Source organism: Bubalus kerabau, chromosome 2, assembly GCF_029407905.1.
Source record: "Bubalus kerabau isolate K-KA32 ecotype Philippines breed swamp buffalo chromosome 2, PCC_UOA_SB_1v2, whole genome shotgun sequence".
Taxonomy (NCBI): domain Eukaryota; kingdom Metazoa; phylum Chordata; class Mammalia; order Artiodactyla; family Bovidae; genus Bubalus; species Bubalus kerabau.
Genome location: NC_073625.1, coordinates 26,325,201 through 26,350,143, shown reverse-complemented (window position 1 = coordinate 26,350,143; position 24,943 = coordinate 26,325,201). Strand labels below are relative to the sequence as shown.

Genomic DNA, 24,943 nt, shown 5'->3' with positions numbered 1-24,943 from the left:
AATAATCTTTGGAGGCATGGGGTAACAGTAATAAATTCTAACACTTCACTGTCCTTTGATATTCACCTCAGTGAATATATCCCCAACTCAAACTACATGGTAGACCTCACATAACCCAAAATCTCTACTAGACTCCAAGTTAACAATTTTTCAATATTAGTAAATGTAAGAATCATATCTAGTCTATATACGTCCATAATAGAAGAATAAGGCGTTTGATTATATGCCTTTTGTAAATAATATGACTTGGTCTAAAAATTCTTTCCCATCCATGGTGGTGGTTTAGTCGCTAAGTCGTGTCCAACTCTTGTGATCCCATGGACTGCAGCCTGCCAGTCTTCTCTGTCCATGGGATTCTCCAGGCGAGACTACTGGAATGGGTTGCCATTTCCTTCTCCAGAGGATCTTCCCAATCCAGGAATTAAACCCGGATCTCTTTCATTGCAGGCAGATTCTTTACCGGCTGAGCTATAAGGGAAGTGCTACCCCAACCATAGGTTATACGTATATTCTATTAAATTTTCCAAGCTTCGTTGTTAATCTTTTTTACATTTGCTTTTTGGTATCTAGCACAAGGTAGAAATTCAACTTAATTTTGTTCCACATGAAGAGCTGATGGATTATACCTATATTTTTCCCACTGAATTAAAATGCAAGCTTGGTCGATACATTAAATCTCCTTATTCGTTGGGTTTTATTTCTGGACATTCCATCTGTTTTATTTATTCCAATGCCACAGAAGTTTCACAGTATGTTTAAACATCTGGTAAGGCAACTCCTATCTAACTTCTTTTCTTAGCTGATTTTGGACATCTGTCCTTCCATATAAGCTTTGAAATCTGTTGCCCCCGGTTTAAAAAACAATCCATGGAGATTCAAAATGGAATCTCACTTGAAGTATTTATTAATTTGCAGAGAATTGACATTAAATAATTTTACACATTCTAACTTAAGAATACAATTATGTTTTATATTTGCTCAATCTTATTTCATGTTCTTCAAAGTTTTTCTATAGATCTAGTACATTTCTTGCTAAATTTATTCCTTAGCATTTTTTGTCCCAGTAGCTCTGGATACTACTATGAAGAAAATACTCTCCACCACTTCCATTTCTACTGGGTATTATTAATACTATGATAAATACTTATACACTTACTTCATAATCTTATTTCATAATTACTTAAGTTAACTTAGGTAGCTATTTTCCAGTGTCTCTTGGGCTAGCTTAGAAAAAAATAAAAAATCTGCTTCCCTCCTTTTCAAACATTATTCCAATCATTTAATCTAGCCAAGATAATTTACAAATAAAAGCTTAATAATGATGGTGGCAGAGAGGGAATCTCAGTTAATTTCTGTCTCTGGAATATTTTCATTACAACAGTGCTTATAACTGGCATCAGCTAACAGCTTTTATTATATTTAAATAACTGCCTCCCTTTTTAGGTGCATTTTCGTTAGGAATGATGTAAAATTTTATCTAATCTACCGCTTTGACTACATGATTTGTCCTGTAATGTATTTGATACAATAAACTATGCTGACAGATTTCCTGATAATAAATCATGATTACATTTTGACAGTCTAATATTCTTTTGAGAGACTGGCAGATTAAATCTGCTAATATTTTACTTCTGAATTTATATTAACAACTGAGATTAAACTACTGCTTTCTTTACTGAACTGTTACCTCTCCTTTTCACAGGTCTCTATCTCATTCATACGTTGTTTCTATAAAGATAGGATACACCAACATTTTCTTTTCGTCTTGACAGGTAAAGATGATCTCTTTGTCAGAGAAAAGGACTCTTTGAGGGTGTGTATATTTTCTCTGTGTCTCCTGGCTAGACAATAATCTGCAATATTAAGTCTTCCTTCATTAAAGATACTTTTATTATTTAATAATTGCCTTCTCATCTGTTTTTTTTCCTTCTTTAGAACTCCTTGTGTTATCAGCTCCCAAGATTTGTCTTTATGCCTCTAATCATTTCCCTCTTTCTTTTATTTCTTAGTACTTTCTGGCTTCCCTGGTGGCCCCAATGGTAAAGAATCCACCTGCAATGCAGGAGATGTGGGTTCGATCCCTGGGTTGGGAAGACTCCCTGGAGGAAGTCATGCAACCCACTCCAGTATTCTTGCCTGGAGAAACCCCATGGACAGAGGAGCCTGATAGGCTGCAGTCCATGGTGTCACAAAGAGTCAGACACGACTGAGCAACTAAACACGGCGCGGCACTTTCTGCTCTGTGCAATGACACAGTTCTTCCCTTTGATTTTCTAGGCCAGTAATTTGGAACTTAACAGCATTCATCCTCTTTTCCAAACAATCTAGACATTAAATGTGAAAATCATTTTTTATAGTTCTAAAGAATTTATAATTCAACTTGCTTTTTAAAAATATTCTATTTAAGTATTCTTATTTCACTCAAGTGAGTATTTCCTTCAATAATTGTTTTTACTAGACTTTACCTGTTCCAGTGGTCAGCTTCTATGTCTTCTCTCTGACCACTGTTCCAGTGGTCCCTTCTATGTGCACTGTTATATTCACTAGATTAGTCAGGACTCTCATCTACCCATAGGGCTGGACCCAACTGCTGGGGAGCTTTATTGGCAGCACACTGATAGTGCCTGGAAGTCTCATGACTACACTGAAGTAATGTTCTGGCTAGTAAGTTGTCAGCCTCCCATCAAGATAGTAAAAGGAAGCCTCTCGATTCCTCAGTCTCGTCAGCTGCAAAGGTATATGCTCTACCATGTTCAGGGTAGGCAGGATGCCACCTCCTTTTCCAATGACACCCTTTCCCATTAGTACCTTGCAGTGGCAAAAAACTGCTACTCTTGGAAAGGAACGAGGTGCCCTTCTCACAGAAGGGGTTGTATGGATTTCCTCCAACCAAGTTTTCTCCGAGAACCACAGAGCTCTGACTTTTGCTCCAGATACTCTTTGCAAGAGCCAGTGGATCCTAAAGCCTTGCTGCTTCTACCTCCAGATCACAATAGCTGCTGTTAGTAATAAATAAGTTCCCAAGATACTGTCAGTTTATTTTCTGTGATATCCTATCTGGATTCAACTTCCATTTCTTTCTCTAAAACCATCTTTCAAGTCAGGACTTTATCATCTCACACATAGGTTCCTGATTTCTTTGTTGGTCTCCCAGATTCTCCAGCTACCCTAATTCATTTTGCATGAAGCTTATTAGAAAAAGAGCTCTCTTGGTTAATATGGACTATTACACAAAACAGCAATAAAAGGTATGCTTGCCAAAAGTAACAGGTAAAATGATATGAATGGTAGTACTATTGCTCATTTAATTAACAGCAAACATAGATCAAAGAAAATGAAGTATGTTATTCTAGTAAGAAAAGCTTCCCCAGTGGCGCAGTGGTAAAGAATCCACCTACCAATGCAGGAGACATGGGTTTGATCCCTGGGTCAAGAACATCATCTGGAGGAGGGCATGGCAACCCACTCCAGTATTCTTGCCTAGAGAATCCCATAGACAAGAGGAGCCTCGTGGGCTATGGTCCATAGGGTCACAAAGAGTCAGACATGACTAACTAAGCACACATTCTAATAAGAATATTTATATAAATGAAATTAAGTTTCTGACTACTGTTACAGAATCATTTGAAAAGTGTTGAATGAATTCTAATCAAAATAAAATATGTATTATGTAACATACACAAAATTCTCTTTAGGGAGCAGTTAATTCCCCAACAGTTAAAAAAAAAAAATTCAGTCATCCTCCAAAAGAGTTGAAATTGTTGAGAGAAACATGCTATAACTTTTAAGATGCTACAAAAATAGGGGGGTGGGGGGGGGGGGGCAGGGCGGGGAAACCATGGTTTTACATGAGTCTCGCTGCCGTCTATGGGGTCGCACAGAGTTGGACACGACTGAAGCAACTTAGCAGCAGCAGCAGCAGCAGATTTAAAATATCAAGGGCTAGATTTCCAAAATTAGGGTACTACTGTTGATTAGTTTCTCTTTGGAGCACTTTAATAGTAATTCTCCAGGAAAGCAGGAGATTTAAAGTTAGTAATATTTCAGAGTAATAACTCGCCAGGCCAGCTGATATAACAACAGCAATAACAACTATGATGTTCCTTATTATCAGTTCAGTTCAGTTCAGTAGCTCAGTCATGTCTGACTCTTTGCGACCCCGTGAATCACAGCACGCCAGGCCTCCCTGTCCATCACCAACTCCCAGAGTTCACTCTGACTCACGTCCATAGAGTCAGTGATGCCATCCAGCCATCTCATCCTCTGTCGTCGCCTTCTCCTCCTGCCCCCAATCCCTCCCAGCATCAGAGTCTTTTCCAATGAGTCAACTCTTGGCATGAGGTGGCCAAAGTACTGGAGTTTCAGCTTCAGCATCATTCCTTCCCAGGACTGATCTCCTTTATGATGGACTGGCTGGATCTCTTTGCAGTCCAAGGGACTCTCAAGAGTCTTCTCCAACACCATAGTTCAAAAGCATCAATTCTTTGGCGCTCAGCTTTCTTCATAGTCCAATTCTCACATCCATACATGACTAGTGGAAAAACCATAGCCTTGACTAGACGAATCTTTGTTGGCAAAGTAATGTCTCTGCTTTTCAATATGCTATCTAGGTTAGTCATAACTTTCCTTCCAAGGAGTAAGCGTCTTTTAATTTCATGGCTGCAATCACCATCTGCAGTGATTTTGGAGCCCCAAAAAATAAAAGTCTGACACTGTTTCCACTGTTTCCCCATCTATTTCCCAGGAAGTGATGGGACCGGATGCCATGATCTTAGTTTTCTGAATGTTGATCTTTAAGCCAACTTTTTCACTCTCTTCTTTCACTTCCATGAAGAGGCTTTTTAGTTCCTCTTCACTTTCTGCCATAAGGGTGGTGTCATCTGCATATCTGAGATTATTGATACTTCTCCCTTATTCATATAAGGGGGTTATTTCCTGTCTCACGTCATCATTCCTTCCCTTACCTCCTTTGTTTTCCTCAGCACAAGTGGCTGACACAGCCAGTTAAGTCGCCATTATAGGGAAACAGCTTGGCCATGGCTTCCTAGAGACCTTCCATGTACCCACACAGAGAAGGACTGAATCATCAATGAATCTAAGTCTTGGGAGAAGGCCTTATTGTCCCCCTGTAACATGGAACACAGTTCGGAACCTCCCTCTCTCTCTCCCCTGAAAGGTTTCATGAAAGGATTTCTCACCTCCTCCTGGGCTCTGATGAATTATGAGACCAAGTTTGGCTCATAGCACTGAGGGCACATGTCCTTTCTGTACTGCAGCTTAGCTTCAGCACAGCACTGGCTCCGAAGTTACAGGGTGCCCCACCACTCACGATGCAAGCGCCGTCTCGGTGTCGCCCTTGTGGTGGGATAAGGGACACAGGGAGCTGGCGCTTTTGGCCACCCTTCCTTTCTCTGACTTTGTGACCAATAAACTCTCTGGGTCTAAAGAGGGCCACATCCGTCAGGACTTGTCTTGCCTGATGCTGGACAATTTATTTAACCTCAGTCTTCAGTGAGCACAAAGAGCGGGGAAAGAAATGGAAAGATTCAGGGCTGGGTAGAACCCCAAAGTCATTACACCAACAGTCCCAACCAATTTCCCAAAAGAACGAGGACCATCTCAACAACTTCTACTCCTCTAATAACATCAAAAGAGGAAACAGGCCTGGTAGACAGAGCCAAATTATGGGTCTGATAACCAAGTTATATGTCTGATAATTCAAGTACCCATCCAGCAATGCCAAGAAATCATGCTAAACTCATAAAATCTGAATTTGAACTGAAGTTTGAAAAATGATTAGCACATAATTTGTAAAATCTTACTTTGCATGCAATAATACATATCTTCATAAAGACCTTCTATGGGAAACAAAGTTAAGTGAAGATTTAGCATACTAACTCTGAAAGACTGTCAACATGTGCAAAAAACCAGATTAACAGTTCATTCGGGACAGTATATATGTCTATGCTTTATCTCACAAGACAGCAATTTAACTCCCACTATACTGGTCTATTTGCCATATCCTATTTCTTTCCGCAGTTCTCTCAAACTCTCTTCTTGCTTCATCCTGACTCTATACTACTTTTCTTATTGTTCCTACAATTTGGAATGCTTTCCAATCTTCCCTCTATCAACCTCCATCCCTAATTCCTTTAAGACAAAGTAAACATTCTTTTTTCTAAGAAGTCATGGCTATTCCTATCCCATAAAGAGAACAAAAGAAGCATAAATTAGTAGTCTGGTTCAGCACTTCTCAGTCTTTAATGTGCATATACTCAAATTAAAACACCTGGAATCTTGCTAACATGTGTACTGAAAAGCAATGTGGGTGTAAGGTGTTGGTGTAAGGCCCAAGAGGCTCCAATTCTAATAAGCTCCCAGATGATACAAATGCTGCCTGTCCATGGTTCACATTCTAAACAGCAAGCATTTAGGTCATTTGATTTTGCTACATATTATTTTGACTCTGCATATATTAATTTGGTTCTCCTATTAGGTCTTTTATCTTTGTGTGTGAGCCTTAAAGGGGAACTCTCACTGACAGATGGTCTTAAATGCCTCTGACAAATGTGTGTGTTCTGGGCAAGTATTTTGATACTTAAATATGAGAGCAAATAGATTAGAATGTCCATCTTTGCCTTAAGGTAGAAAAAAAGGTGACTCATATAGCTGGAACCATAATTCTTCAGACTAAACAAACTTCAAAAATACAAATACACCAGGATTTCCAGGTTAAGGTAGCCATGGCCAAATGTTGGTTGAGTCTCTAAGACCCTGTTACTCAAACTGTAGTCCACAGACTACAATGTCAATACCAGTCACCAATCCTGGGGAGCTTGTTAGAAATGAAGGCTATCAGGTCCCTCCTGGGACTGACTGAATCAGACTCTTGACACTAAACAAGATTCCCAAGGAGATCTGTATGAAATGTTAGCATTTAAGAAGCACTGTCCTAATACACACAAATTAATTAGCTGCAAGAGAGAATGCTGGGATAACAAATGTTAGTTTCTTTCCTTTTATTCATAAGACAAAAGAGCATTTTGTTGGGGCAAGTATTGTACTTCAATATGATGTTCAGAGTTACCTAGACAGTCTCTCTCTAAGTGATCACTATCTACTCAAATGTTATCTAGTGGCACCAAGAGTGACCATGGAGAAGGTACAAATGTATTTTCATTCATTTGGATGGTTTCAGATCACTAACTAATCTGCTAGGTAACCAGCTCCTCCCAAACCTACACAACTGAAAAGTTACTTCAAGGATGATAATGCATATGCTGAGAAAAATTCTGCCCCTGTTCAAATCCACTTGTTTAACCATCAAATCATATTCTCTACATGGGAGTAGAGGTAAGAGTCTAGGACTTTAGGATACATGAAGTATTGAAATGGAAAAAAAAAATGTACATGTATTTTTTTTCATGTTCATAGTTTTCATCAGATTTTTCAAGGGTTCCATTATCCAAAAATGCTTGAGATAAATGCTGCCAAAGTTCACAAGTGGATTTTTAACTGCAAAGTGCCCTAGGACCCTTCAGTTCAGTTCAGTTCAGTCGCTCAGTCATGTCTGACTCTTTGCGACCCCATGAACCGCAGCATGCCAGGCCTCCCTGTCCATCACCAACTCCCGGAGTCCACCCAAACCCATGTCCACTGAGTTGGTGATGCCATCCAGCCATCTCATCCTCTGTCCCCTTCTCCTCCTGCCCTCAATCTTTCCCAGCATCGGGGTCTTTTCAAATGAGTCAGCTCTTTGCATCAGGTGGCCAAAGTATTGGAGTTTCAGCTTTAGCATCAGTCCTTCCAATGAACACCCAGGACTCATTTCCTTTAGGATGGACTGGTTGGATCTCCTACTATACTTATACGTATTGTAGCTTCCAAGAGAGGGAGTCAGTGGGTGCAGTCAGTTTTCAAACTTTTCTGATTATAAGCCTAGAATATTTTGTTCTCAAGCACCAAATACTATATCCTTAAACACACAACAACCTTTCAAGGCTACAGTCAAAAAGTGTCCCTTGCAAACTGAAAGGAGCATTGTTTAGCTATAATGTTCCAGATTTTAGCTAATAAATGTATTTTTAATCTAGCAGTAGACTTCAGTAAATTCTTCAAAAATCATAAATAGTGGCATGCAGTGAACACTATAAAGAGAACTTTAATGTGATACTCAATGACAAGCTTCAATAAAATATGGGTTAATGCTTTACCGTACTAGCTAAGGTTCAATTCCTGAAGGATTAAGAGCAAACATTTCAAAAGTGATTTCACCTACATGATATTCAAAGACTGCAATGCAGTTAGAGGGCCACATTTCTTTACATGAATCCCTACAGATCTAGCCAGAAGTCATGAATAAAGTGGTATGTGTAATATTAAACTATAGAAGAGTAAAAACTTCCAAGCTCACAGGAACCACCATACATAGGAAACATAAGAAGTTTTAAGAAGGCACTAAAAAGAATAAATGTCATGTTTTAAAATATCTACAACATTAAATCCTACTTGATACATTTTATTTAAAATGTTCTCAAAGGTAACTAAAAAATGACTTTGTTCAAGTGGGTCTAAACAGCACCTGCACATCTAGCCATGCTGCAATTATTTACAACAGTGAGAGTAAGGTTACCAATAGTTACGTTTATCAACAGTCAACAAATTTCAGTACTTACCGATATTTTTCACTCTGCTTTTCAGCTGAGTAGAATGCCTCTTCTTACTCTTTGATTTGGGAGTTTTATCTTTAGATGCCAGGCTGGCCTGTGCAGATGCTTTTCTTGACTTGAATGTTTTAGTTACTGTTGTTGGATCTACTGGGTCAAGCATACTGTTAAAGCTTTCTAAGGACACTTCATCAAACTGGCGTCTTCTCCTACTGGTATCTAGTTGATTTTTGCGATTACTATTTGTTGTTTTCTCTACAGACACTGCAAATCCAGTCTTGAGAAATGGCTTTTCTACTTCACCTTCTTGGTCATAAAACCATGGTGTCCTACTGTTCTCCACCTCCTCTTCAGGCTGTTTTTGATTCCTTACCAATGAAAATAAGTTTTTATATATTACAATGATACATTTCTATGTCTATGGAAAACTCCAGATATACTTAATTTGTAGTGTACTAGTAGAGTCAGATAAATAAAAATTGTCAACAGGCTATAAAAATATTCTCACCAAATATACATTAAATATGAAAACATTACACAGACTAATTTACTAAATTATTTTAAAATTTAATTTTGGATCTTTCTCACTAAACCATTTTCACTAGTGCAAGTTACAAAGAACCAACATTCAAGATGAAAAAGAGTGGGAAAGAAAAATCAAGGGAGGATGGGACATAAAAGGAAAAAAAAACATAGAAACAACTGAAAAAGAACCATAGCTGGAAACATACATGGATCTGTGTCACCTACAGCAGTCCAAATATAACCAGAATTTGGTGAAGACAATTGGCCACATAACTAGTAATTTCTCTGCACATTAAACCTCGTTTAGCTCTATTAGTCTAGTGTCACTTGCCAAATTTTATCTACTAAACATCCTTTAATATGTTAACAGGAATTCAATGGTTATCTAAGTCTGGGGGAAAATGGGCAAAACAAAGTTAAACAGGCACTTCTCAGAACTTTTAATATGCCAATGTCCTTTAATAAATGTCTTAGAAGGGAACACAGTAAACAGGATGTACAAAACTTTTTATTACAGAACCTGACATGGACAACAGTGTTCCTAAGAATATAATTTGGGAGGCACTGATCTACAGGGAGTAACTCAAGATAAAGACAGCAGACCTACAGTTTACATGCCAAATTCAGCTTGCTGCCTGTTTTTGTATGGCCTGAGAGCTATGAATGAGCTTTATATTCTTAAAAAGTTGGGGAAAAAACAGAGAAAAATAGCTTGTGACACATGAAAATCATATAAAATTCAAACTTCACAAATCATAGATCAAATGTTATTGGAACACAGCAATTTATATGTTTACATAACTGTTTATGAATGCTTCTGTGCAAAAATGGCATAAACAAATGGTTATCTCTATCTCTAGCAATATTTACTAGCTAGGCCTTTATAAGAACAGTTTCCTGATCCCAGCTCAAGACTACAATGTTTCATTTGACCTCTTTGTTATCTCCAGCCATTTAATTCAGAGAACCTATAACATCTGAAATTTTAGCGAGATGAGGTCTAATCTGAAGTAGTCAAATATTTAAAACAGTAATATCCAGATCCATCCTTTATTTTTTAACTACCAATTACATATAAAATATAGTTAATACTGAAGTAGGGACCTTTCAACAGGAAGGCTAAGGCTTTGAATAAATGTCCATTGCTTAAATCATTTTTGAATGGCAACTGAGCACTAAACACGGTCTCAGGCTCTGACAATAGGATACTTTCACAGAATAAAATGAGACTTAGTAGGAAAAAGTGGTTAGTACAGCTAAGAAAAGGCATCAACAAGTTCAGGGCAGTCTATCCCAGGATTCCTCAAGACAAACATGAAGTCAAATTCTAAGAATTTGTTGTTAATTAAGTAAAAAATAAAAAAAGTTCATGATTTAAAAACTATCAAAATGCTAAGAGCTTGAGACATGCCCCAACACATAACTAAAAGGAAAGTAATGTGACATATATTTATAAAGGAACAGGAAAGACAAAATCATACAGATACTTCTGACAGAACAAGTATTAGGCTCAACAAATCTCTAATTTTTCATCCTTTTAAAGTTTTTCTGACGGAAATAACAATAAAAAGGTTATAATATTTTTACCAGCTGGCTATCAAAATCATTTTCTGGATTAAAACAATCATAAAAAACTTATTTACTGAGCCATAAAAATGCTTAGAGAATGATTAACCTGGGCCAGTAAGTCTTTCACACTATTTGAGTCAAAATTATAACTGGGAAGAATATCACATTGAAAAAATAGTAAATGTGTGAGAAACGAAGAAAATCCTGACTATGACTGATAGTATGTATCACTAAAACTTTCTTGGCAAAATTTGTTTTTACAATCTAATAGCACTCAACATTACGTCTGGATGCACCCTGGGCACATACTCTAATCAGGGGCTATGAATCAAACAAGTCATCACTTTATAAAAACCATCCTCCGGTAGTTAACGTTAGTTTCCAGTTCTAAACCAATGAACAGTGAACTGTTTATAATCTTAAAGAAAGGTATGAAATCAAGGCCAAAGACACTCTACAGATTAGGTCTTATCCTTTCAAACTGAATCCCACAGGACACTCTGATCAAAACTCTGAACTGTTCTTGAACCAGCGTTAGCAGCAGAGGTATGGCTGAGAGACCTCTGGCAAGAAGTCCAAGCTTCATTCCCAACACTCTCAAGCCAAACAATCACAAACATCCTCCCTAATTACATTTTCAAATGACATATAATACATATAATCACCAAGTGACGCTTAAGCAAATAATGGATTATGTTTACAATAAAGTACCTTTGTTTTTCCGCTCCAATAGAAGAACTACTTTCAAAAGGTTTTGGAAAAGCCATGTATTCCGTTTTCCCTGAAGGATTCTGGGCTAACGGTTGCTGCTGTTCAGTGGGTGTAGAAATATTTTGAGAAAAATCTCCAAAATTAGAAGGAAATAAAGGGCTGAAATTCATACCTAGTAAATAAAAACAATGGGTAAGATACAGAAGCACCTTTAACCTTAAAACAAAATTGAAAGATAGTTTTAATTAAATGTGCCATTCCGATCCACCAAAACAAAAAACTAATTAAAATAAACTAACAGGGTGGTTCAGTGGTAAAGAATCCACCTGCCAATGCAGGAGATGAAGGTTTGATTCCTGGGTCAGGAAGATCCCCTAGAGAAGGAAATGGCAGCCCACTCCAGTATTCTTGCCGGGGAAATCCCATGGACAGAGGAGCCTGATGGGCTACAATCCATGGAGTTGCAAAAGAGTTGGACACGATTTAGCAACTAAACAGCATCACTCATTTATTTAAACACTATTTTACAGCTCAGTCCTACTACGTTTTCAGCACTGGTGATTCAAAGATAAATATCGATCCCCACCTCCTTAAGAGTTAAAAGTTAGAAAAAATAATACATGATATTTATCAAAGTAAGCATGCCTCTACTGCAGGTGCATTTGTCTCTACTGTAGGCGCATTACGTGTTACTTCTCCCAATGCTCAAAACAATGCTGTGAAATAGGTGCTGTATTTATTTTACTAGTGAGAAAATAGGCTTAGAGATCAAATGCCTAGTAAATGAAAGCAAAAGTTAGATCTCAGGTCTGCATGACTCCACAGCTCAGGTTCTTTCCAATCTAACTGAGAAGTAAAATATAATCACATACTTGAACATACAGTGCTGCATCAGAGGTATTTGCAAAGGGGCCACTAACAACTTGGGGGAGAAGGGGAACAAGGTTTCAGGAAACTGAACTACATGATGAAGAATGAACAGTCTCTGAACAGAGCTGCCATGGGTAGAAGGCATATTATGACAAAAACGAACAGTACGTGTAATTGCCTATATAAATTATTTGTTACTTAAACAGCCTAGTCAAAAAACATTTACTGCCAGTATTAACCCACACTCAAGAACTAAAAAACTTGTTAACTGTTTAACACCATTACTTTTACAATCCCATTAAGAAAATACACTGTGATATATGGATATTTATATTTACAAAACCCTCCCAACCCTTTTTCTCTTCATATATTCTCTGGCAAACACCTTCAACTCCTCTCTCTTCACGACCCATCTAACTGATCATTCTATCTCCAGAACATCTTTAAAATTACTCCTTTTTCTTATCACTACTGCCAATGCCTTAGGTCAAGTTATCATCCCCTTCCTGCTATTACTGCAATAGCCTTTTGTTCACCATCTATACTCTCAGCTCTGTCCCCCCAGTCTCAATCAACACTATGACTAGTGTCATCACTCTAAAATATAAATTTCATGCCATTCCTCGGCCCAAAGTCCTCTGCCAGTGTCCCCTCTAGTAAGCAATGGAAAGTCCAAGCTTCTTTGCCCAGCACAAGGGCCTCTGCTGTGTTCCAGCACATGAACTACTCTGCCCCTGCCAAGGCCCAAAACACCAGCCACACTTTATGACCTCTAAATTCTCTACACGATACACTTGTTCCCCTGCTTTGCAACTCTAAGTGGTTCCACTGATCAGAAAGTCCTTTCCCTTCTAAACTCCCTGGAAAAAAGTTCTATTGGTTCTTTAGCTTTACTATCCCTTTCTAGATTTGCTGACAATCCGGTCCCTGCAAAAAGCAGGCTATTCAACCCCACCTGCACCAAGCCTACAGCACCCATGACAAAGCACCAAGCATTTACTGACACTTTTAGCTTCTCCACTAGACTCTTAAATTCCTTAAAGCATGAGCTTTACTCATTTTGAATCCCAGCCACTTATATACTGTATGGCACATGATAGGTAGAGAAAGTCTGAAAAAAGTCTGAACTAAATAAAAGTAAATATGAGCCTGAACCAAACAGTCACCCTTAGCCTAGAGGTTTATCTCCCTACGAAGACATAAAACTCCTCTAGAAGGGTGCTGTCCTGTGCACCTCTCCTCTCCTAATATCTTACAGAGTACCTGATGTATAGTAGTCAGTAGACAAGTTAATTTCTTTCTCTTTGATAAATAGCTGTGGAATAATTCAAAGGTGTTAGGACTAAGCAAACATTTCATAACTTTATTTCAATAGCAACCATATTCAGTTTAAACATTCACTATAAAGAATTAAAGTAGAAAAGAATTTATATTTTTCTTTGCAAACACTTCCTACCATTCCAAAAATGACTGATAAAAATCCATGTATTAGACAAATGTTATTCTCAAGGACTCTGCATTTATTTATTTTCCTTTAAGTTTTTGGCCACTTACTTGGTGCAAATGACGAAAAATTAGTAAACCCCGGTAGGTTAAACAGATTTACAGGCTGAGTTGGAAAGTTGAAAGGACAAAATAAACTGGGAGAAGGAGGGTGTGATGTACCACTGCCTCCTTCCTTGCTTGCAGGTTTTTCTGGATGCTGATTTTGTTGGCGCATGAGTTCACTGAGCATTTGTTTCAACCTATAAAAATTGAAGGAGTCAGTAATTTAAAGATTAGTTACATTACCATCTATGTTAAGTATATCCACAAAGTGTGTGAGTGTGTGTGTATATATATATATATATAAAATGATTCAACAGTACGTGGAACACAGGGTTCTCTGGTGCTCAGTGGTAAAGAATCCGCCTACCAATGCAGGAGACATGAGTTCGATCCCTAGTCTGCAAAGATCCCACGAGCCATGGACTAACTAAGCCCACGTGCCACAACTACTGAGCCTGTGCTCAAGAGACTGAGAACCACAACTACTGAAGCCTGGGCTCCCTAGAGCCCACGCTCCACAACAGGAGAAGCCACTGCAATAAGAAGCCTGTGCCAACTCCAGAGTAGCCCATGTTCACTGCAACTAGAGAAAAAACCCACACAGCAACGAAAATCCAACCCAGCCATAATTATATTTATTATATTTATAATATTATTCTATTTATAATAATAAATATAACAGTATTTATAATGTTAAGTAACAGTTAATTAAAAACAAAACAAAAAAGGGTATGTGGAACAAACTGGCTGCTCTGATGTTTACTATAACAAATATTTGCTTGTGCTGCACGCTTAATACCTTAGCCTTTGGAACAAGAACTACACTTAGCACTTCTATCAGATAGGCATAATGACAACACTTTCACCTAAGGTTAAGTGTAAAGCTGAAAACCATAGTTATTTTTTTTAAGTCTGGTCCACAGAATTAAAAGGAAACATTAGGCAAAAATCACTGCTTATAAAATTCTCAGGAATCAGAGAAGATTCAAAAATGCAATTTGGTTCAGCCCTTCTCTCCCAGAAGGTAACTGTAAAACCCTTGCTTTTACACCGCAAACCAATGCTAAAACTGAGTTTTAGCACTGAGTATACATTCTCACTACTTCTAAGGAGCAAATTACCTCTGGACATTGTTCTGCTGCCACGTTAGCTGGGTATAGCACTGATTCAACTGGTGCATTATAAGGTGCACTTGCGGGGATGCAACACTGCTGGGCATAACACTATAAGGACTCGTGAGAAGAGTTTGTAGCAGACAAGACAGAGTCTGTGGAAAGAAAAAATTTTCCATAACAGTTACCAATGACTTGAGAAAAATGTGTACTGCTTCAAAAACAAGATTAAAAAAATTTACTTGCAGAGTAAACTTTACCTGCTGGTCTTGCATTAAAGTCTGACAAATATTGACACTGAAATCAAGTTGTTTCTTTAGCTGATTAATTTGTTCTTGCCATTGTTCTTTCTCTTCTACATAAGAGAGTTCGGACACCCAGCGAAGGTTTTCCTGACGCTGCATGCTGATATTCTGCTGTCTTGTCTTGGCTAAAGGACGATAATTTCCATCTGCTGAAAAAGGGCGATTGTTCTTCCACCTAACACAAGATTTAAAGCATTGTCATTTTATGTAATTATGTATATTTTAAATCTAGCAAAAAACCTTGATACCCTGCTTGGTCCCATACGCCTGTATTCCATTTTTAAGTTCACTGGACTTAAAATGTATGTAAAATAGAGTGAGAAAAATTCTGGATTTCTAGTCTTGTACAGTATCACTTTGCATTCCTTTTCAGTCTTTTTTCACTTATGTTTTACAGAGAAGAGTTCATATAATTCTGTATTCTTCAAAATGAAAAGTTATTATGGATACTTTATCACAAGCATTTTCCCACTCTTCAAGCCTTTAAGCTTAGCCACAGAACACCCCATCAAGTGCAACTACTTAAACCATCTTTTTATACATGAAATGTATTTTGGTTATAAATAACAATGCAGTAGACATCTTTGCTGATACATCTTTTTTTTACTATCTATGATTTTTATTTTTGCTTAATTCCCCAAAACAAGAGTGAAGATCAAAGATAATCAACCTTCCTCCTATCGAGCTGGAATCTATCTTGACAACAGTACTCTTGTGATAAAGTAAACACCCTATGTGGTCTTTGTCCCAGGTTCCCAGCACAGAGCTCCTAACTCCTGACCATCTCCTGAGTGCCGACTGCTTCTGTTATTCATCATGCGCTCCTTTTGGCAAACCCTAGTTAGCTTCATGATGAGGACTGGTCACCAGAAAAACCAACCAGATGTTGGGTTGGAACTTTCAGCATTCCCCAAACTTCCAGGGAGGGAGACTGAGCTTAATTGCCAATGACTTAATCAATTCTGCCTGTGTAAAGAAATCACCATAAAAATTCCTAAACAGCATGGTGAAGACAGCTTCTGGGTTGAACACAGTGAAGTACTAGGCAGCTGATGTGCCCAGAGAGGGCATAAAAGCTCTTTGCTCCTTCTCAACCCACCCATGCTTTACACATCTCTTTCTCTGAGTAATATCTTTCATAAGTCAGTAAATACAAGTATTTTCCAGAGCTCTATGAGCTGTTTTAGCAAATTATGGAACATGAAAGAGGCTGTTGCTGTTGTTGTTCAGTTGCTAAGTCATGTCCTAACTGCACACACCAGGCTTCTCTGTCCATCACTATCTCCCTGAGTTTGCTCAAACTCATGTCCATTGAGTCAGTGATGCCATCCAACCATCTCATCCTCTGTCACCCCCTTCTCCTCCCACCTTCAATCTTTCTCAGCATCAGTCTTTTCCAAAGAGTCAGGTCCTAGCATCAGATGGCCAAAGTATTGGAGCTTCAGCATCAGTCCTTCCAATGAATATTCAGGATTGATTTCCTTTAGGATTGACTGGTTTGATCTCCTTCCTATGCAAGGGACTCTTAAGAGTCTTCCTAGCACTACAGTTCAAAAGCGTTAATTCTTTGGCACTCAGCCTTCTTTATGGTCCAACTCTCACATCCATACATGACTACTGGAAAAACCATAGCTTTGACTATACAGACCTTTGTCAGCAAAGCAAAGCCACGGAAATCCCAAAATCTATAGCCAAGTCATACAGAAATGCAGGTGCTCTGAAGACTCGAGACTTTAAAGTGGTGTCTGAAGTGAGGGCACTCTTCTTGGGACTGAGTCTCCTAACCCATGGAGTCTGGCCAACTCCAGGTAGTTAGTGTTGGAATTATGTAGTGAAACATGCACTTGGTTCAGATAACTGAAGAACTGCTTGGTGTCAGAAAGACAGGAAACTCTTTAAAATCAAGCAAAAAGTTAAAACACTGAAACTAACCTATTTTTAGTTTCCTTTACATTGTAAGAATTATGATTTGCACTGTTTGGAGGATACATATGAAAGTTATCATTGGAACTGGCATCTTGCTCCTCCTCTTCCTCCTCTTCGTCTGTCCGAATAATTCCTTCAGAAAGGTAACCATCTTCATCTCCTTCTTCATCTAGGGCACACTGGGTAGAACCTCCCCAAGTTGCCATTGTTCTGGAGATTAAGAGACAAAATACAGATCATTCTGGAGATGAGCTACTTCACCTCCTACTATGAAACAAACTCTGTACCCCTCACCAAAAAAAATTATATAAATATATATACATGTATATGCATACATGGGTTATGTATATAAAACTTCATTTAGGGATAATTAACTATGAGATGGCTGTTACTCTCCAACTGCTGTCATATAAAATGTTTACTCTGACTTCCACAAAACAATTCTTCAAATAAATTAAACCAGTAATCATATCCCCTGGGACTCATTCCTAAAGTAAACCTCCCTCAACTTTTAACTTTTCCTTGAGTGACAGTTTTCTAGATCAAAACCCTCAAGAAAATCTCTATCAGTTTGGTCAAGTGTCTTAGTAATTTTTAAAAAAAAAATTTTAAAGAGAGAAAAGTGATGCTATGAGAAGTTACAACAGAAAGTAGCTGCACTGAGTCACAAAGGTGATGTATAATACCCAAGCCTCACTGCAACAGCAGACTTGTGCTGTGATGCAGAGGGAAAATGAGGCTGCCTATCCTACAAGTGTTAAATTGGTGGTATTTTTTAAACTGATTTAAACACCTCTCTTACTTTTCTGTTCTGCTTTGCTGAGGTGTACACAGGTTCTCAGATCCATCACTTCTCAGTGAAACAGCCACTGGAGATGCAGTTTCAGCCAGACCTTGCCTCCTCTGATGTTCAGCCATCAGAGCTTCCAGCTGCTTTCTTCTCTGTCGTAGCTCCTCCCTTAACATTTCATGTCTTCGCATATCTGACCATACCTGTTATTTCAAAAGTTACAGTCAATTTACTATAAATACTGGATTTGTTTCAGCCTTAAAGAAAAACAGGTTAATACTATTGCTAATACCAACAAAAATTTCTATCCTGACTCTATCCTTTTTACACTGAGACACCCATGAAGGTTAAAATGCTATTTTAGTAATAAATTAGAAAAAATTAGGCAACCATTAATTCTTAATGAATACAGTCAGGAGACATGAAAGACACGGGTTCCATCTCTGGGTCAGGAAGATTCCCTGGAGGAAGAAATGGCAACCCACTCCAGCATTCATGTCTGGGAAATCCCATGGACAGAAGAGCCTGTGCCACACAGTCCATGTGGCTGCAAAAGAGTCAGACATGACTAAGCAACTGAACACGGACATATTAACCTCATCAACTATTGAGAGAAAGTTGTTATGTTTTCCATAAATCACATATAAATAAAATGCCAAAGGACAAGTTTTTCTAATTGAAATGAATACTACTTACTGTAACTATTCCTTACATACAAGTCTGCCAAATATTTGTTAATAAAGGGCAAGACTTAAGATATTTAGAAGTATCTCAACTTAATTACTTTTTGGAAAAAATTATTTCTTTCCACAACTTAAAACCACATAATAGGCTACATTTAAAAACATATTTCACGGATATTCAGTTTTCTTCCTTAAGATATGACTTAAGACCCAGGAACAAGGTGCAATATACAATACCTCATTATCTACCACTGAAGAATCATGAGGCTCAAAACCAGATTTGTTTGTACTGGCTTCATTTTCATTAACGGTTGGGGATGAAGTAACAGCTGGCATATGTGTTTTTGTGGGACAATTACCCACACTAGCAGCTGACAGCTAAAAAAGAATTAATAAAAACTATTATAAAGAATTAAAGTAATTATGTTAATTTCATAAAAGCAATTATTCACCATTTCTCTAGGGCTTTGGTACCATATTTAGTTTTTTATTGCCACACCTCAATTGCCATCATGATTCAAAGAAAACCTAACATAAGAAAACAAGATGAAAATGCAGGCTAAAGATGATCAGTATTACTAACCCTCCAGAACAACAGGACATGAGGAATAAAACATTACTGTGGAAAATGTCATATACTCAACCCAACTCTAGCATATATTCCTCTGGTATTTAGATTGGGAACAAGAAAAAAGACATAGACAAAGAATAAAAGATAAACATCTAGAAAACAAAGTTATATTAGAAATATCACTTGATACATTTCCTTTTCTTTGAAAACAAAACCTGACTCATAAATAAAGCTATTCATAACAATAAAGTGTAGGAAAAACCTCCAAAAGAATGGATAGTTCCCTCCCGTATTAACCCTACTCCTGATTACATGACATGAACAAAGACTGTACAGTCTCTGCTCAATCTCAAACACCCATGTGTGGGGTACCATTTAATAAGCATATATACATATAATATTCAAACTACAAATACAGTATTTTAATTTCCAAAAAAACTCACGGTAGCTTAACAGCTTTACCATGTAATTTTAGACCAGTAAGAAATGGAAATGCTTCTCCCCTAACTGCAAAGTTCAAACCAAAATATCTTAATATAATAAATAGTTATGAACACACATGTTCTGAATCACTAGCCAGGCAGCCCAACAAGTGAAGAATGTAAATAATCAGAGCTAATTCATACATGCTATCTTTCACAGTATAAAGGTACATCCCTAACCCATTTCATTTGTCCCTCCATTTCTTTAATCATGAAAGATTTATAAATCTATCGTATTAGTACTAGGAAAAGACAAGGAGTACTTTCAATTGACATTAAGGCTTTAAACATCTTTCTTCAGACAAACAAAGAAATTTCCTAATTACCTGTAGGTTAGGACATGCCTTTTGCAATTCTTGAATTTTCTCTTGAATCTCAATCAGTTTCTTTCTTTCTTCCTGCAATTGTTTGAGTTCTCTCTGTTGCTGCTGTAGTTTAGCCTCATAAAATTTCTCCCTATAATTAAATTGACATTATATTTGTGGACTCCAATAAATTTGATAACAGCATTAAACATGATATAGTAGAGTACCTATGGAGACTTTCTAACAAGCACTAAATTTTTATGACATGAGTCAGAAGCTTAACATACCTTGCCTTTTCATTTACTCCAGCATCTTTCTGTGTTTTATTGGCATTTCCTCTAGTGTTATTTGCATTTTGTTTGGTGTCTTCTGCTGGGAAGAAATCCTCCACAGAAGTAACTCCTTGATTGGCTGCATCATCATCCTAAAATAGCATCATTATATTAAAATTATCTTGATATGTAAAGACATTATCCAATTCATAACTTAGTAAAATATGACTCGGTTGTAAAATTCACATAAAATTGAAAGCAGTAGGGAAAGCATATGATTTTTAGAGAATAATGAAGTTCATCTTCTACCAATGACAAGAAATAAAGTACTAAAACTAAAACAGTACATTAATAATTTGAGCTGCCAATTACCCAGTACTGGCAAATACTAGTTTGACTTTTCCTTCCTTGACTAGATTGTGAACTATCAAAAACCAGCTTATATGAAAAAGATAAAAACTGCATCAGTGAAGCTGGGAACTCTTGATATGAGATCATTTTTCTTCAGATATATAACTTTTATATCAACAATTTAATAATTTATGTCTAGTATCACTTGCTCAGTTAGTTTTCCATTTCCTCACTTTGGTATTTAGTTTATGAAACAAGTACCAATGGCTCCCAAGAGAAAAGCTAATGAGAAACTACCATCTCAAATGTGTCACTGGAAAAACAACAAAAACAACAAAAAATTACTCATCTTCCTAACAGTAGGTCCATATCTTCTGTTAAAATTAATGTACTTATTAAACTGTTAAGACTGGAGGTCATCTGTCACATTTTCTTAAAAATATTTAATACTGTACACTTTATACATGCTTTCTCTGCAGATATCAACTGAAACTGTAACTGCTAGATATAGAATTATAGTAAAATCTTAAAGAGTTAAAGCTGACTAGATTGCAAACCTGTCTAATCCATTTTAAGCTTTTAGACATGGTGTTACTCTGGTCTTCTCATGGATCTAAAAGCTAAGCTAATATATTACTAATACAGTAAGCTTAAAAAGAACTGAGTTGCAACCCAAAGATACCAAAAATGGATCATGAGGCATTTTCACACAATAAGTGGAAAAACCAAAGTATGAGAAAAAAAATACCCTGAAGTTTCAGATTGTTATATGAGGGTGTCTGAACACTTGATACAAACTCCAACACTAAAAGTAACTGACTACAGAATTACTGATGTAATACATGTTGTATTACAAGAGATTGGTTCAAGATGGCAGAGCAGAAGGACAAGGGCTCATCTTCTGAGAGAGCACCAAAATCACTACTAGCTGTTGAACCACCGACAGGTGGACACTGGAACCCACCAAAAAAAAATACTCCACATACAAGGACAAAGGAGAAGCCACAATGAGATAGTAGGAGGGTCGCAATCATAATAAAACCAAATCCTATACCCAGCAGGTAGGTGACCCACAAATTGGAGAACAATACTACCAAAGAAGTTCTTGCACTATTGTGAAGATTCTAAGCGGTCCATCAGTCTCCCCAGCCTGGGGATCCGGCAAAGGGGCTGGGAATCCCCAGGGAATCTGACTTTGAAGGCCAGTGGGGTTTGATTATAGAACTTCCATAGGACAGAAAACAGAGACTCTACTCTTGGAGGGCACTAACACATTGTTTTACAGACTAAAATACATCAGATGTACATGTGGAGACTTAAAAGACATCATAAGGTTTTACAGAACATATAAGCCGTCTCACTTAATCTAATCAGGAATAATGATAGTTTTATATAATCATGGTAACTGTATAATTGTTTTGAACTTCTCCTGAGTCCCTTGGAAAAAAAGGATATAAGTAAAGGCACAAGCAAAAGAAAACTACCCATAATAAAATAAATAAAACTTATCAATCTTAAACATATAAAAATTTGGGGAGTTTTGGATCATTTTTTAAAAAGCTCTCAGGACAAGGCCCCTTAATCCTTTGGGGTTGCAGTTTTTTTTTTCATACATGTCATTTCCCTAAAACGAAAGAGCTCCAATAAACATAAACCTGAAGTTAAGCTGACTCATCTCTAAGCCACCAAGTTATTCACCATTTCTGATTTATTATTCCCAAGCTGGAATCAGGATTGCTGGGAGAAATAACAACAAGCTCAGATATGCAGATGATACCACTCTAATGGCAGAAAGTGAAGAGACACTGAAGAGCCCCTTGATGAGAATGAAAGAGGAGAGTGAAAAACCAGGCTTGAAACTCAACATTAAAAAAACTAAGATCATGGCATCTGGTCCCATCACTTCATGGCGAACAGAAGGGGAAAAAGTGGAAACAGTGACAGATTTTGTCTTCTTGGGCTCCAAAATCACTGCAGATGGTGACTGCAGCCACAAAATGAAAAGATGCTTGCTCCTTGGAAGGAAAGATATGACAAACTTAGCATATTAAAAAGCAAAGACATCACTTTGCCAACAAAGATCCATATAGTCAAAGCTACTGTTTTTCCATTAGTCATGTACACATGTGAGAGTTGGACCATAAAGAAGGCTGAGCACTGAAGAATTGATGACTCCAAATTGTGGTGCTGGAGAAGACTCTTGACAATCCTTTGGCCTGCAAGAAGATCTAATCAGTCAATCCTAAAGGAAATCAACCTTGAATATTCACTGGAAGGACTGATGCTGAAGCTGAAACTCCAGTACTTTGGTCACCTGATGCAAAGACCTGGCTCACTGGAAATCCTTATGTTGGGAAAGACTGAAGGTTAAAAAACAAGGCAGCTGCAGAGGATGGGGTGGTTAGACAGAACCACCAACTCAATGGACAGGAATTTGAACAAACTTCAGGAGATAGTAAAGGATAGGGTAGCCTAGTGTGCTGCAGTCCGTGGGATTGCAAAGTCAGACACGATTTAGCAACAGAACAACAATGTATATGTATAAACATATAAGGTATTATTTATATTTCATAATTATTTATGTTTAATTATATAGACAGCTATATATACACTGATATGAAGTCGGAGAAACCTGGCATGCTATAGCTCATGGGGTCGCAAAGATCTGGACATGACTTAGTGACTGAAAAACAACACACTGATATGAAGAAATCTCTGACATGTGTAGTAGGAAAAAAAGCAAATTGTAAAATAATATAATCTATATAAACACAAAGAAATAAAAAACAAAACTTTTATGTAATTTTTGTTTACAACTGCAAACTGATTTAAATGCACAGCAACCTCTGTGAAGGAGAATGGGATTATGAAGGTTCAGAGGGAGTTTATGAGTAATATTTCTTTTATTTTAAAATAAAGTACACAGTCATCTTTCACTTGAGTAATTTAAAATAAGCATTTCAAAAGAGGTTGTAAATAATACTTGAAATTTTTTATTCGCCAAAAAAATTTTTTCTATACATTTATTAGTGTGGTTATATACACTTCATTTTTTCAATGTAACATAAGCTAAGCAAACCTAAATGAAAACAAATGATTAATTTTACCAGAAAATTTCTGGATTTCAAAAATCATATAAATTTGAATACTTTAGAAACACTCTTAAGGATACTTCTATACAGTGATTACGCTGCTGAGAAAACAACAGAAATATATATGTAACAGATGAAAAGGACTGATTTTTACAAGTTTAGTCATTTTTAAAAAGGTTTAGAGCTAGTCATAACTTTGAACCACAACAGTCAATAAATACACTGTCTAGAAGTGTATTAATAATTATGTAATTTTATGTTCATATATACAAATGGCTTTTTTTAAATTTACAGCTAATAGGTCCAACTTTACTTATTTGGCCTTACTGAATAAAATTCAGACAACATATGGTTTTTCTACATCAAGTGAATTAAGATCTCAGCCAGAAGTCTCAACTCTGGCTCTGACAATAGTACAACTGTGGCTAATTAATATTTCTAGTCTGTATGTATATCCACCTAATTGAGATGCTACTGAGTTCTACATGATACAGAACTAGAATCTCTGGCAGGAAGACAAACTTGTTTTTGTAATAAAGTTATACTGGTACACAGCCATGCTCATTTGTTTACTGTCTATTGCTGCTTTTGTGCTGGGTATTATGACAGAAACTGTATGGCCCACAAAGCCTAAAATATTTACTAATTCACCCTTAGGAAAAGTTTGCTGATCTCTGATAATATGGCATGTAAAGTGCTGAGCATATAAACTACTATATAGTTAGAATCCAATAAACATATACTAGTATACTTACACCCACTTAATTATCAAACATATACACACATTTTACCTTATAAGACTATACATTTTTTGACAGATTAAAAAAAAAAAGCAGTTTTTACCTGCACCATGGCTACAAGGTTCTGTAAGTGTCTAAGTTTCAGTTTTGCAGCCATAAGCTTCTGGATCTTATGTTCAAATTCAGCATCTTCAGGAGTCTCAATGATCAGGCTGCTGCTGTGACTAGACAGTGAAGCTCCACTGAGGGCCTCATCTTCTGCTTCCTCCTCCTCCTCCTCCTCCTCCTCATGACCTTGTGCAACAGGCATCTCCTGTTCTCCTTCTCTATTGTATCGACAATCTGCTGAAAATATGTATCACTGAAATGCAGTAACTTAATGAACTTAATTAAGAGCTCTAAAGAAAGAAAATCCACTTCCCAAG

The 24,943-nt window shown here is 37.2% G+C and overlaps 1 protein-coding gene across 18 annotated transcripts in view; it reads right to left on the bottom strand.

Annotated features, from left to right (window-relative positions):
• The window catches only part of PCM1 (pericentriolar material 1), a 107,688-nt gene that overhangs the window by 50,045 nt on the left and 32,700 nt on the right, over window positions 1-24,943 (bottom strand). For all 18 annotated transcript variants that reach the window (XM_055567300.1, XM_055567301.1, XM_055567296.1 and 15 more), the window contains 11 exons: window positions 24,622-24,860; window positions 20,351-20,487; window positions 20,085-20,214; window positions 18,943-19,083; window positions 18,035-18,225; window positions 17,239-17,442; window positions 15,262-15,481; window positions 15,011-15,156; window positions 13,896-14,086; window positions 11,472-11,643; window positions 8,676-9,034 (listed from right to left, as the gene is read on the bottom strand). In XM_055567300.1, coding sequence (XP_055423275.1) covers window positions 8,676-9,034; window positions 11,472-11,643; window positions 13,896-14,086; window positions 15,011-15,156; window positions 15,262-15,481; window positions 17,239-17,442; window positions 18,035-18,225; window positions 18,943-19,083; window positions 20,085-20,214; window positions 20,351-20,487; window positions 24,622-24,860 — 2,130 coding nt within the window. The remainder of the gene's footprint in view (window positions 1-8,675; window positions 9,035-11,471; window positions 11,644-13,895; window positions 14,087-15,010; window positions 15,157-15,261; window positions 15,482-17,238; window positions 17,443-18,034; window positions 18,226-18,942; window positions 19,084-20,084; window positions 20,215-20,350; window positions 20,488-24,621; window positions 24,861-24,943) is intronic.